Below are 12847 nucleotides of genomic sequence, written 5' to 3' on the forward strand. Positions count from 1 at the left end.
CAGCAGCAGCAGTAAGCAGCAATGGCAGCAACAGTGGTAGTAATGGTAGCAGTGGCAGTGTAGTGTGGCAGCAATGGTGGTACAGCAGTGTTATAATAGTAGTAGTAGTAATAGTAGTAGTGGTATAGTAGTAGTATAATAGCCGTAGTAGTAGTAGTGGTATAGAAATAGTATAATAGTCGTAGTAGTAGTAGTAGTATAGAAGTAGTATAATAGTCGTAGTAGTAGTAGTAGTATAGAAGTAGTATAATAGTCGTAGTAGTAGTAGTAGTAGTAGTAGTAGCATTAATAGTAGCAGTAGCAGTAGTATAATAGTCGTAATAGTATAGTAGTAGTAAAATAGTCGTAGTAGTAGTAGTAGTAGTAGTAGTCATGAACACGTTAGCAGCAGTAGTCATCAACACGTTAGCAGCAGCATCAAGAGATGCATTTTTTAACTTGTTTATCTATTCTCTACCTATTTTTCATAACAGGACTTAACTGGGGAAGCTATACGGAATAAGGACGCTATAAAATCGTTTCATTGAACAGAGTGGACGATAACGGTTAAACTTCACTCCATCTTTTATCATTTCACTCACAAAAAAAAAAAAAAAAAAAAAAAATTACTCGTTTCAAGTCTGTAACATAACTGAAGTAACAACTACAACAACCACTGCAATTACTAACCGAGCCTGGTGTAGATGAAAAGCGAGGAGGCGATGCGAGGCCAGAAGAGCACCAGTCTTTTCAGCACCAGGAACACATGAACGGGATGGCCACGAATCTCCCTCCCAAGATCTCGGTCCGTCCGCAAACCCACGTAAGATTCCAGATATCTGAGAAAGGTACAATTTTACACAGGAGTTTATTGATAAGGTTTCCGTATGGTATCGTAACAACAGGAGTGTCGGGAATGAGCGACTCACCTGGTGGCGGCGGGCAGGTGTTCAGGAAAGTTGAGTAACAGCTCGCCGACACCCTCGTCAAAGTCAAACAAGAATTCCATTTGGGCAAGAGAGGAATAAAACTGGCCAGTCTCCATGGCGTCAGCACTCCTGGCTCCCCAGCAGCATGCCCACGCCAGGACAATCCATGCTAAGGGCACGATTATGAATTAGCATGTGCGAATTAAGAAGACACCACTCACTCCAGATACCGATAGTTACAAAAAAAAAAAAAAGACTGGATACTCACCTAGCGAGAAACTCATGATCAACTGTGCTATTTGCAAGGCTTACAGAACCCTTGGAGTGTGTGTCGAGCGTGGACAATGCAGGTCTGGCAGCATCTGGTGATATCGAAAACACCGTGGGAATATGCAGTTCCCATCATTTCATTGGGGAAAGCTCTTATCATATTATGTTAGTTTCAACTTCATAATTGGAGTATTAAGTAATCGCTTATAAGCATAGTAAAAATATTGAATCTGTTAGAACATTAAAGGATTTTGTAGTATGTAAACACGAAACACCAAGAACACTTGCTCTTCAAAAGTCTTATAATGACATCCATGTGATGGATGACTGCTTACACCTGCCTCTTGACATCATGAAATAAATAAATCAATAAATGGATGTAAATAGATAAAATTAGAAGTTTTATAAACTACTTCGAATCGTATACTACGTGCGGCATGTGTGTGTGTGTGTGTGTGTGTGTGTGTGTGTGTGTGTGTGTGTGTGTGTGATAAGATAACGTTGTTTCTTGTTTGCACGTTTTGTGTCCTGAGGTTGAGCCTCATTGTTCTCAGAGCGAGCCGTGCTGTATGACTACTGCACACACCATCATAGGCATTAGTGGGAATAACACGTTGTATGTGGTGTACCACGGGCCATTGTTTCCACTATAATCTCTTTGAAGATAGTAATGTAGTTAAGATGAAGGGTCTTGAATGAATGATGAACTGTTATGGTCATAATGGTTCATATGAAAAGAAGAGATAGATGTTTATACCTGTTGTTGTGACTGTTGGAAACCAGAAGACGACGGCGACCAAGTTAACACTACAACTTTTATCACTGCCACTGCTGAAAGTTCTTGTTGTTTTTTCTAGTCATAATGTTGATGTGTGCACAGGTGTTGCTTCACTCGTACAGGTGTGTACTTGACTCCCCACAGCGGCTCGTCGTCCACCTGCAGCCAATCACCCGGACAAAGAAATTGGAAGTAATCTGAACACGTTCCGACCTCGAGAGTTCATAGGGCTCCAAAGATTAAGAGTTAAACTATCCGATAACGATGACGAAGGGGGTTCATTCCTTACTGAGTGCGAAGCGTGATCTCGTTAACGAGATTTCTCTATGTTGATTGTAATGTTAACCTTTCATGACGCTACCCCATACGCGTTATTCATATCAGATGTCTGGTGTGATATTCTTGATTCATTGACACTGGAATATGAGGACGATTCACCAATTACTAATAAAAAAAACGCAGGATCATTCCATAAATTTCCAAAAAATACTTATGTTTTAATGTTGGGTGTCGCTGTGCTTCATACTTGAAGAGCTAACTATAGATCACAAATCTATGATGTGCGTGTGCACGTGCTGCCTGCATATACTTGTTGCGTCACCTCATGTGTGGTCACTGCGAGGTTTATTTACAATGTTGATACACGAAAAAGTATCGGAGAACATTCATATCCTCCTCAGGCGCATGTTAAGTGAATTGGGTAATTGTCGTCAGTGTGTGTGTGTGTGTGTGTGTGTGTGTGTGTGTGTGTGTGTGTGTGTATGTGTGTTGAAACAAAGCCCCGTTGTTCCTCTTGACACCTGTGTACACGAGGCAGGTGCACGGAAAAGGAAAGCATAATTTTTTTGAGGTGGAGTCTCGACTGACCACACAAAGCCAAAACCTCGACACCCTTCAACGAAATTACCAGTTTCTAGTTCGCACATTCCTGTGTTTCTTCTTACCCTCAAACTTTACTCTCGGATCAAGAGCTGTGATTAGTCGGGCTGGTGGTCGCTGCCTCATTCGCTCATACTGTCGTCTTGCAGATGCAGACAGCTTATCGTTGTTTTCCGCCTAGATATATATATATATATATATATATATATATATATATATATATATATATATATATATATATATATATATATATATATATATATATATATATATATATATATATATATATATATATATATATATATATATATATATATATATATATATATATATATATATATATATATATATATAAATATATATAAAATATACACTTAGTTCCATCATTATCTGTAGACGTGCAACCACGATGACTTGTGTTAACAAAATAGTGCTTAGCGGCTCTGTTGGCAGAGTGCAATACTTCCTTTTGGCATCACATACGTTGCAAACTGCTGGGAAAGATTGGCATGTTTCTGGTCAGCACTTACCAACATCATTATAGTTCTCCAAACGCTGAGGGACTACAATGCTAAACAAACTGGCACCACTTCTATTGAATGCACGTTGTTCGGCGACTGGCACCACATTGATTGTCTTGTTCTTGAATGTTGATGTGAGACTCACGTTCCTGCTTCTGCTGATTTATATACTGTTTCATCGAAAACTTCCAAACATAGTAACAATTTATCTTCACCTCAATCTCACGGTCTTCCAGGTTGCTTTGCCTGTGCTCGACAGCCTTGCCCCCATGGCCGATGTTTTGTAGCCACCCATCACAGGCTATGCAGCCATTGAAAGTCATTTAGTTTAAACATCTATAAAGATATTAGAAAATCCTGAAAAAAAATCTTTCCGGATAACATTTTATAGGGCAAATAAGAGAAGTTTGTCCATCCAGAAAATCTTAATTGATATTGGAAGAAAGGTTTTTGGTGCACCGTCTTATTATTAATATGAAGACTGTTTTACAATTTACCTGTTAATATTTTTTTGTTTATTCATTAATTTTTATTTCTATCTTAGCGCTTGCCATTTTCTTTGCAGTTCTTATCTTTATTCAGTGGCTGACTCTGTGATATCATTAGAATTAGGAAGACAGATTTACTTATTCATTAACTTATCTATTCATTTTGAACGGTCATGACAAAAACAAGTAGGCAAAATTATACTGAAAATGATATTGGAAGACATAAAGAAGGCAAAGAACATATGCAGATAAGAGTATGTTGAAAAGATTATTATGAAAAAGATAACGTCCATTATGTGTCTAACTACATAAAAGATGCTACAAAAACATAGTAGAGAAGAGGAAATCGCGGATATTGATGAGGTAAGCAAATTCAAGAGTAGAGTTGATTAGATACTCAGAATGAAAGGAAGTGAAAGTAAAAATCAGACGCTTCATAACAGTCAAAACAGTGTAGAGCGTGAACGGAACCACAGCATAGTTTCCGCCTGCTCCAACCCTCAAGATTATAACTCTGAGCCCCCTTTTGCTCTGAGCCGATACTGGTGAAGAAAATGTAACTGAGTGACTAGATTATGTAAAGGCAGCATGATTCATTATATCATCCGATACCTTAACTGTGTGATGTGTAAGGCAAATGAATAGCTTTGGTCACATTAACAGAAGAGATGAATAGTGTCGACAGAGGAATAGTAAATGTGGAAGTGGCTGGAAGAAGAAAACGGGATAGACCAAGGAAGAGATGGAAGGAATAAACAACGAACGACTTCAGAGAGAGAGAGAGAGAGAGAGAGAGAGAGAGAGAGAGAGAGAGAGAGTTGCTAGGAGAGGAGGCAGAAAACAAACAAACACTACACATGTTTTCCGTCACAGGTGATGGGTGGCATTCAAGTTTCCGCATACTTGTTCGATCAATAATACAAAAACAACAATGTAGTGCACGTTACTGAAAAGCTAACTGGGGGATGGAAGACTGGCAAGTTCCCAAACTGATGTAATAAGGGAGAGGCGAAGAGCGGAAACATAAGCCAGGAAACATAAAGGGTATTGAAAGATAAAAGATCGTATTCTTACACAAAACGGTTTTTTTTTTAATATTTTTTTCATGATAACAAAATGGCACAAAGGAAAATTTTAGTTGTGTAAAAAATGTGAATAACCAAAGTATTCAGGGAAATTGTGGTGTGCTGAGAGAGAGAGAGAGAGAGAGAGAGAGAGAGAGAGAGAGAGAGAGAGAGAGAGAGAATTATACAGTTGCACTGGCATTATATTTAACATATCCTAGATTTCATATAACAAAGTTAGATTAACTTTGCTCAATAAGGACAAATAATAACATTTTCAGAAAGCCTTGTTAAATCATTGTTCCGTATATACCTATTACCTTACACTATGCAATATACAACATCTTTCTTAATAACAAAAAAAAAAAAAAACAATAGAGGGTGGCTGCATCCCCCTCATCTCGGACCCTTTGATCCACAATTGGTCCCAGGCACCGCTGGACACACGTAGTACAGTAGCACAAACCATTCAACACAGGAAAATATTGAAGATGTGCATATTTTTTTCTGCAATGATATTTCGCATAAAGATTAAACGCTTTTAAATATTATATTTCAATCAAAAAATGCATTTCATGAGAGTTTAATTAAACATATATCGATTAAGAAAATAAATCATTGTTATTGTTAGGAGGAAACAAGTGGAGGTCAGGTGTCAAATTAAGTGTGTATTAAGAACACACCAGAGGTGAACCCTCGTAGATGTGGCAGATCACGGGAGTCATGGCATAGCCTTAGTTTATGCTGCAACGATCCTCATGAACACATTCAAGTTCCTCGGGATCAAACACGTAATTGTCGTTGCGACAAAGTACTGCTGGGGCATAGGTGTCGCTAAACTCCAAGCAGTTATAGTACTCGGGGAAACATTTATTTGGGCACTTGGCGAATTCTCCTTTTCCTCGGCAGGTAAAATTTTCAATGCAGCCATCGGCACCGATCACATTGCGACACATCGTGCGGCAGGGCGCTTCTGTCGAACACTGTCGGGAAACGGCATCGAAATGTTCTCCTTTGTCGCAGGTTCCAGAGTAGACCGGCACTCCTTCAGTGACACATATATAATATCTGCGGCAGTCTTTGGGATCCACCACCAATCTGCCTTCATCACCTGGGAAACAGTAGCCGTGGCAGTGACAGCAGAGAGTCTCATTTGTCTGACACTCCGTTCCGTCAAAGAATGGTCTCTCAGGGGGACAAGTCTTTGGAAGTCCAAAGTTGCCCTCATCGTCACATACATAGTATGTCCCACAGTCATAGAGTGAAGCGATCAGTGGATCACCTGGCTGGCAATTGTAGTGGCACTCTCCCTTGGAGGCGCAAGGAGGCCTGCATTCCTCTCCGTCCAAATCAGCTTCGCATGCATGAGTCTGTGGATTAAACTCTTGTCCATTCGGACATTCAAAGGGACTGTCGGTAAGCAGCTGGTCATCATTACAGTAATAGAAGCGGTGGCAGTTGATAGGGTCATGGACCATGGTGATGCCAGTACAACCCTCGCAGCTTACTAGACACGCATCTTGGTTGGTGCAGGTTTGCGTGAAAGAGGCAGGAACCTGGAGGAGAGAGGCAATATAATGAGGATGACAGTACACACACACACACACACACACACACACACACACACACACACACACACACACACACACACACACACACACACACACACACACACACACACACACACACACACACACACACACACACACACACACACACACACACACACTTACAAAAGCTAGCGCCAACAGGAGGAGCGATCGTGGATCCATGGTAGTGATTGTGAGGCAGGGTGTTACGTGAATGAAGCCGTGGACGGTGAGTGAGTATAATTAACGAGCGGTGCCACAGACAGATAAACTGGTACTATATACCCAAGGTTCACCCCCTCCACGGTGAACCTTAGACACATTTTCTCACAATTTGTATTTCGCAATCATGGACAACTTCCTGAAAGTTCACTTTTCTCACAGTAAAATGCGCCTCTTGTTTGAGTCTTATCTCTCTCTCTCTCTCTCTCTCTCTCTCTCTCTCTCTCTCTCTCTCTCTCTCTCTCTCTCTCTCTCTCTGATCTACGTCACTGAGTATACTCAGACACTGAAGATTAGTTAAAGGAAAGGAATAGAGGAAAACAGAAGTTCCTTGTCGGTAAAATTTGGAGCCTGGCAATGACAAAGTTATGCTCAGGTAATTCTTTATCAGTTCAGGCTTAGTGTAAAAATAATAAACTGCAAAAAAGTAGATGCCAGTACTGTTAATATTGTAGTGCTACAGCCACTATAGAAATGTGGCCTTACCTTACAATGATGCTTTCTCATTTGAAATTGCCGCCATTTTGATCTTTCAGTTTATCGCGACAAAGGATTCCCATCATTACTTTTTACGGACACTGAGCAGCGCCTTGCTGTTGTGAGGCATAGCGATATCACGCTGCTTACGAAAAATAGGTTATGGGAAAATATGGAATACTCCGGGTGATACTTTTCCCACGCCAAACAACGAACCATTTCCTGAACCTGTGATGGCGCAGTACTCAGCCAGTTTGTGTCTATGGCGATTCTTTTTACCAATCTAGTGTGAACTATTGTGCCCTGATGCCTTTGTAATTATTATGAGATAGTATTTTATTGCTATTTCATCTTTTTCTGTTATTGAAAAAGGATAATGCTGAAAATCAAGGAAGAAAGATTATGGAAACCAGAATGAATGCATCATGCACAATATCACATCATAATTCAATATAATATCACCAAGTTTTTGTTGTGGTTGTTGTCAGATCTGCACATCTGAGCGTAATTACCATAATCGTGAGTTTCTCCCGATCCAATGGCACCTTAGCTGGTCATGCACAGTTGTCAGTGACGACTTCTGGGCGAGCTGTCTGCCTCATCTATGCATCTTGCTCCTCAACTATGTTCCACATGTTGTATATATGGATATAAATATCAGTGTCACTACATATCTCAATGATTTTTCACAGCAACGTTGGTTGTAGCGTTGTGATAAAACTGTCTTTGAAGGAATTGCTCGTTAAAACAATAGTATACTCGCAAATGAAAAAACTTTAATTGCAACCATATGTGGTACAAAAGTCTATCCAGTAACCTTACATAATGTCGTGTGCATCTCTTTAACAACATTCTATGTTCTGAAGCTCCTCACAAGTTCTATATATATGATAACTAACACTACTTCCTCCAGTTACTCTACAGCAGTGGTTCCCAAACTGGGGGAAATTTCCCCCTTTGGAAATTTGAAACTACCAGGGGGGAAATAATTACACTACCTACTAACTAAAAAAATCTCAAAATCAAATCAAAAGTCCTTTTATTTGTTACTAACCGTTCTCTATGGCTATGCTTAGTTGTTACTAACTGCTCTCTATCCACTTTACTCTGTAACTATAAGTTTATCAGTATTTTTGTACATTTGAAAAATAAATTAGTAAATAGTCTCAGTGTGTTTTAACTGCTCTTTCTCTCATACACATGAAGGAGGAAATCTGGATGGGTGAACTGGGTGCAGGGGGAAATGACAGAAAAAAGTTTGGGAACCACTGGTCTACAGTCTCTGTATCTGAATACATATATAGTATCAGGAGCTATTTTCGAAGTAATATTTATAATTTGTCCTTGAAAATGAGTTTTATAGGTTCATTATATGCTTATTTGTTGTCACCTTTAGGTGTGTGATATAAGAGGATGCCAGAACAAAGTTAATGTCTGCCTAACGGTTTAATGGCAAAACATCTTGCTTGTTCTGGCGCGAGGAAAACGTAGTCAATTGATAAAAACTTCACACAGATACATGGACACTGATAGAGTAGGCACACAGGTATACAGAATATTGTGGCAGCAATAAATGTGTGACACGAAAACAGCAGTGGAGATGGCAGGCATTGACGCAGTACAAATACGGGCATACGAAATGGAAGAATGACCACCAGAAACACGAAACAAGGAATGGCTCTTTGGCAGGGTGGCAACACAGGCAATCAGAATGAAGTATCGGATGGTAGAGCGGAGCAGTGGCACGTATAACGTGTCGATAATGGTGCCCCGAAGCTAAAACAGCTCATTTTCACTCATTATCTCATCAGGTGACTCACTAGGATTAAGTACCATGTTGTCGCATGTATACCACTATTCTTACCATCATTCAGAACACGTCTTTTTTGGTATTTATTCTTAAATCTATCTATTTTTTATGTGTATAAGGGACATCGGTTAGAGTTAAAAAAAAAAAAAAATCCCGCTAGAGAGCTGGTTCCGGCACAGTAAAGAAAGGCTAATCCAAAACAGGAAAGAAGTGTTTTGAAACTTGGAAGAGTTCAAGTCAGAGGAAGGTGGGAATACAGAAACAGGCAGGGAGTTCTAAGTTTCCTAGAGAAAGGTATAAATGATTGTGAACAAGGGGTCTTATATTACAGAGATAAACAGAATAGGGATGAAAGAAAGAAGTTCTGTGCAGCGGGACCACAGAGAGAAATGTATGCAGTTAGCAAGATCAGAGGAACAGTTGACATGAAAATAGCAGTATATATATATATATATATATATATATATATATATATATATATATATATATATATATATATATATATATATATATATATATATATATATATATATATATATATACACACACACACACACACACACACACACACACACACATATATATATATATATATATATATATATATATATATATATATATATATATATATATATATATATATATATATATATATATATATATATATATATATACACATACACACACACACACACACACACACACACACACACACACATATATATATATATATATATATATATATATATATATATATATATATATATATATATATATATATATATATATATATATATATATATATATATATATATATATATATATATATATATATATATATATATATATATATATATATATATATATATATACACACACACACACACACACACACACACACACACACACACACACATATATATATATATATATATATATATATATATATATATATATATATATATATATATATATATATATATATATATATATATATCCCTCAAAATCGAGAGAGAGAGAGAGAGAGAGAATAGGGTTCAATAGCCCATACATTAGCTGGAAAGGATGAAAAGAAGAGAACTGAATTTGCGACAGTTTGAAACAAAAAAGGTGGAGAGAAAGGATGGCACCAAGGAGGTTAGATTGGAGACCATACGAGCCTATCCTGCCATACAAAGAAAGCGAAGTTTTGGGCAGAGCTTACGATCAGATTTTCTTTTTTTTTCTAAGTTATGGCTTATAGCTCGTGTAGGTCTACTTGAAGAAGATAGGAAGCGCTGTTCTGCCTCCATCTATCAGCGGCGCAGGTAATTTTATTCATAGTGGTAGACATATTAAGGCCCATATCATCACCCAAACACATCTTTGGAGTAAGGTAATTGCACCTCCACCTAGAACCTGGGTATCATGGTGACATGTAGGTAACTTTAAACCGCTCATCAGATGGCAAAGTTTCAAGGCGGCACGTGGTGGGATTTGAACCTACTATGAATGGACGTTTACTCGATTCCACGCTCACCACATTATCCACTACTCCACCGCCTCCCAAAACATTGGCCTCTCTCGTATTGATTAAGCAAGCGGAAATCAAGAAAGAACTGATGCTTTGATTTATGTAAACTACATTATAGTATCCTAAATATGTCATGTAGACCCATTATTAATGGTGTTGATGCCGAATATCCACAGTATTGAAGGAAATACACCAAGACATTTCCCGGAGAAATTATGGAAAAAGGTTGCATTTCTTGTTTATTATATGACAGGAAACAGACAGTGAAGTAATTTTTCAGTAATTAAATGGTTTTCCAATACACATTGACATGAAATCGCACATCTTCTAGATAAGAGCTATAAAATAGAGAGAGAGAGAGAGAGAGAGAGAGAGAGAGAGAGAGAGAGAGAGAGAGAGAGAGAGAGAATCATACGTTTATTTAGCATATATATAAAATCGATCAAGCATAGAATTGATTTCAAACACTAAAGTTCGAGTCTCGTCAGCAAAGTAATTGCATTATTAAATAAAAGAGAATATTTGTTCTCATTTTGTGTTAAATCACATCCGTCATTTCACAAGTATCATCATATCTACAACATGCACCTTCATATAGAGTCATCCCCCAAAAAAATGGTTTATCATCCCTGCAAATATTTTAACGATTTTGTTTTATATGTGTCTGTATGTCTATTATTTACCACTTTATTTATTTATTTCATATCATTTTATTCTATTTTGTGTTTTACTTTGTCCTACCAAATCATATAATTTACGACTAACACACAGAAGGAGCCAACATTCAGCCGATAAGAAGTTACAGTAGCATAAATCCATCATATCTGCATGGATATCATACTAGGTTGTATTTGTTATGTCATGTCTTTACGTGTTGGGCATTGTCCCAGGCACCGCTGGACACCCATACAGCAGCACAAATCATTTGACATTGGGAAATATTGAAAAAGTACAGATTTCTTTTGTAACCATTTTTCGTAAAAAGATTACATTTATAAAGATTATATTTGAATAAAAAATTGCATATTCATGAAAATAAATATTGATTTAGGGTGTTGTTAGGAGGAAACAAGTGAAGGTCAGAAGTCAAAGATAATGTGTACAAGAACACACCAGAGGTGAACTCTCGTGGATGTGGCAGAGCACAGGAGTCCATAGCCTTAGTTTATGCTGCAACGATCCTCATGAACACATTCAAGTTCCTCGGGATCAAACACATAATTGTCGTAGCGACAAAGTACTGCTGGGGCATAGGTGTCGCTAAACTCCAAGCAGTTATAGTACTCGGGGAAACATTTATTTGGGCACTTGGCGAATTCTCCTTTTCCTCGGCAGGTAAAATTTTCAATGCAGCCATCGGCACCGATCACATTGCGACACATCGTGCGGCAGGGCGCTTCTGTCGAACACTGTCGGGAAACGGCATCGAAATGTTCTCCTTTGTCGCAGGTTCCAGAGTAGACCGGCACTCCTTCAGTGACACATACGTAATATCTGCGGCAGTCTTTGGGATCCACCACCAATCTGCCTTCATCACCTGGGAAACAGTAGCCGTGGCAGTGACAGCAGAGAGTCTCATTTGTCTGACACTCCGTTCCGTCAAAGAATGGTCTCTCAGGGGGACAGGTCTTTGGATGTCCAAAGTTGCCTTCTGTGTCACAAGCATAATAGGTCCCACAGTCATAGAGTGAAGCGATCAGTGGATCACCTGGCTGGCAATTGTAGTGGCACTCTCCCTTGGAGGCGCAAGGAGGCCTGCATTCCTCTCCGTCCAAATCAGCTTCGCATGCATGAGTCTGTGGATTAAACTCTTGTCCATTCGGACATTCAAAGGGACTGTCGGTAAGCAGCTGGTCATCATTACAGTAATAGAAGCGGTGGCAGTTGATAGGGTCATGGACCATGGTGATGCCAGTACAACCCTCGCAGCTTACTAGACACAAATCTTGGTTGGTGCAGGTCTGCGTGAAAGAGGCAGGAACCTGGAGGAGAGAGGCAATATAATGAGGATGACAGTACACACACACACACACACACACACACACACACACACACACACACACACACACACACACACACACACACACACACACACACACGTGCACTCACACACACACACACACACACACACACACACACACACACACACACACACACACACACACACACACACACACTTACAAAAGCTAGCGCCAACAGGAGGAGCGATCGTGGATCCATGGTAGTGATTGTGAGGCAGTGTGTTACGTGAATGAAGCCGTGGACGGTGAGTGAGTATGATTAACGAGACAGATAAACTGGCACTATATACCCAAGGTTCACCCCCAC

The 12847-nt window shown here is 39.0% G+C and overlaps 3 protein-coding genes across 7 annotated transcripts in view; all 3 read right to left on the reverse strand.

Moving 5' to 3' along the window:
- Window positions 1–2184, reverse strand: part of LOC123500016 (prolyl 4-hydroxylase subunit alpha-1-like) — a 10350-nt gene extending 8166 nt beyond the window's left edge. For 2 of the 4 annotated variants that reach the window (XM_045248616.1, XM_045248618.1), the window contains exons 1-4: window positions 1936–2184; window positions 1177–1270; window positions 909–1077; window positions 670–818 (exon numbers count right to left, since the gene is read on the reverse strand). In XM_045248616.1, the coding sequence (XP_045104551.1) occupies window positions 670–818; window positions 909–1077; window positions 1177–1192 (334 nt within the window). In that variant the 5' untranslated portion in view covers window positions 1193–1270; window positions 1936–2184. The remainder of the gene's footprint in view (window positions 1–669; window positions 819–908; window positions 1078–1176; window positions 1271–1935) is intronic. The other 2 variants (XM_045248615.1, XM_045248617.1) reach the window with 2 other exon arrangements.
- A 2722-nt stretch (window positions 2185–4906) lies between these two features.
- LOC123500023 (peritrophin-44-like) lies at window positions 4907–6793 on the reverse strand. Its single transcript, XM_045248629.1, has 2 exons — window positions 6642–6793; window positions 4907–6464 (listed from the first exon to the last, which is right to left on the reverse strand). The coding sequence occupies exons 1-2, from the start codon at window positions 6678–6680 to the stop codon at window positions 5643–5645; spliced, it is 861 nt and encodes a 286-aa protein (XP_045104564.1). The 5' UTR covers window positions 6681–6793; the 3' UTR covers window positions 4907–5642.
- On the reverse strand, window positions 4907–12847 carry LOC123500022 (peritrophin-44-like). Of its 2 annotated transcripts, XM_045248628.1 has the most exons (3): window positions 12701–12847; window positions 11679–12501; window positions 4907–5641 (listed from the first exon to the last, which is right to left on the reverse strand). In XM_045248628.1, the coding sequence occupies exons 1-2, from the start codon at window positions 12737–12739 to the stop codon at window positions 11680–11682; spliced, it is 861 nt and encodes a 286-aa protein (XP_045104563.1). In that variant the 5' UTR covers window positions 12740–12847; the 3' UTR covers window positions 4907–5641; window position 11679. The 2 variants fall into 2 exon arrangements, with proteins under 2 accessions (XP_045104563.1, XP_045104561.1); XM_045248626.1 differs by lacking the exon at window positions 4907–5641 and having other exon boundaries at window positions 10746–12501.

This window comes from Portunus trituberculatus, chromosome 50 (genome assembly GCF_017591435.1).
Source record: "Portunus trituberculatus isolate SZX2019 chromosome 50, ASM1759143v1, whole genome shotgun sequence".
Taxonomy (NCBI): Eukaryota; Metazoa; Arthropoda; class Malacostraca; order Decapoda; family Portunidae; genus Portunus; species Portunus trituberculatus.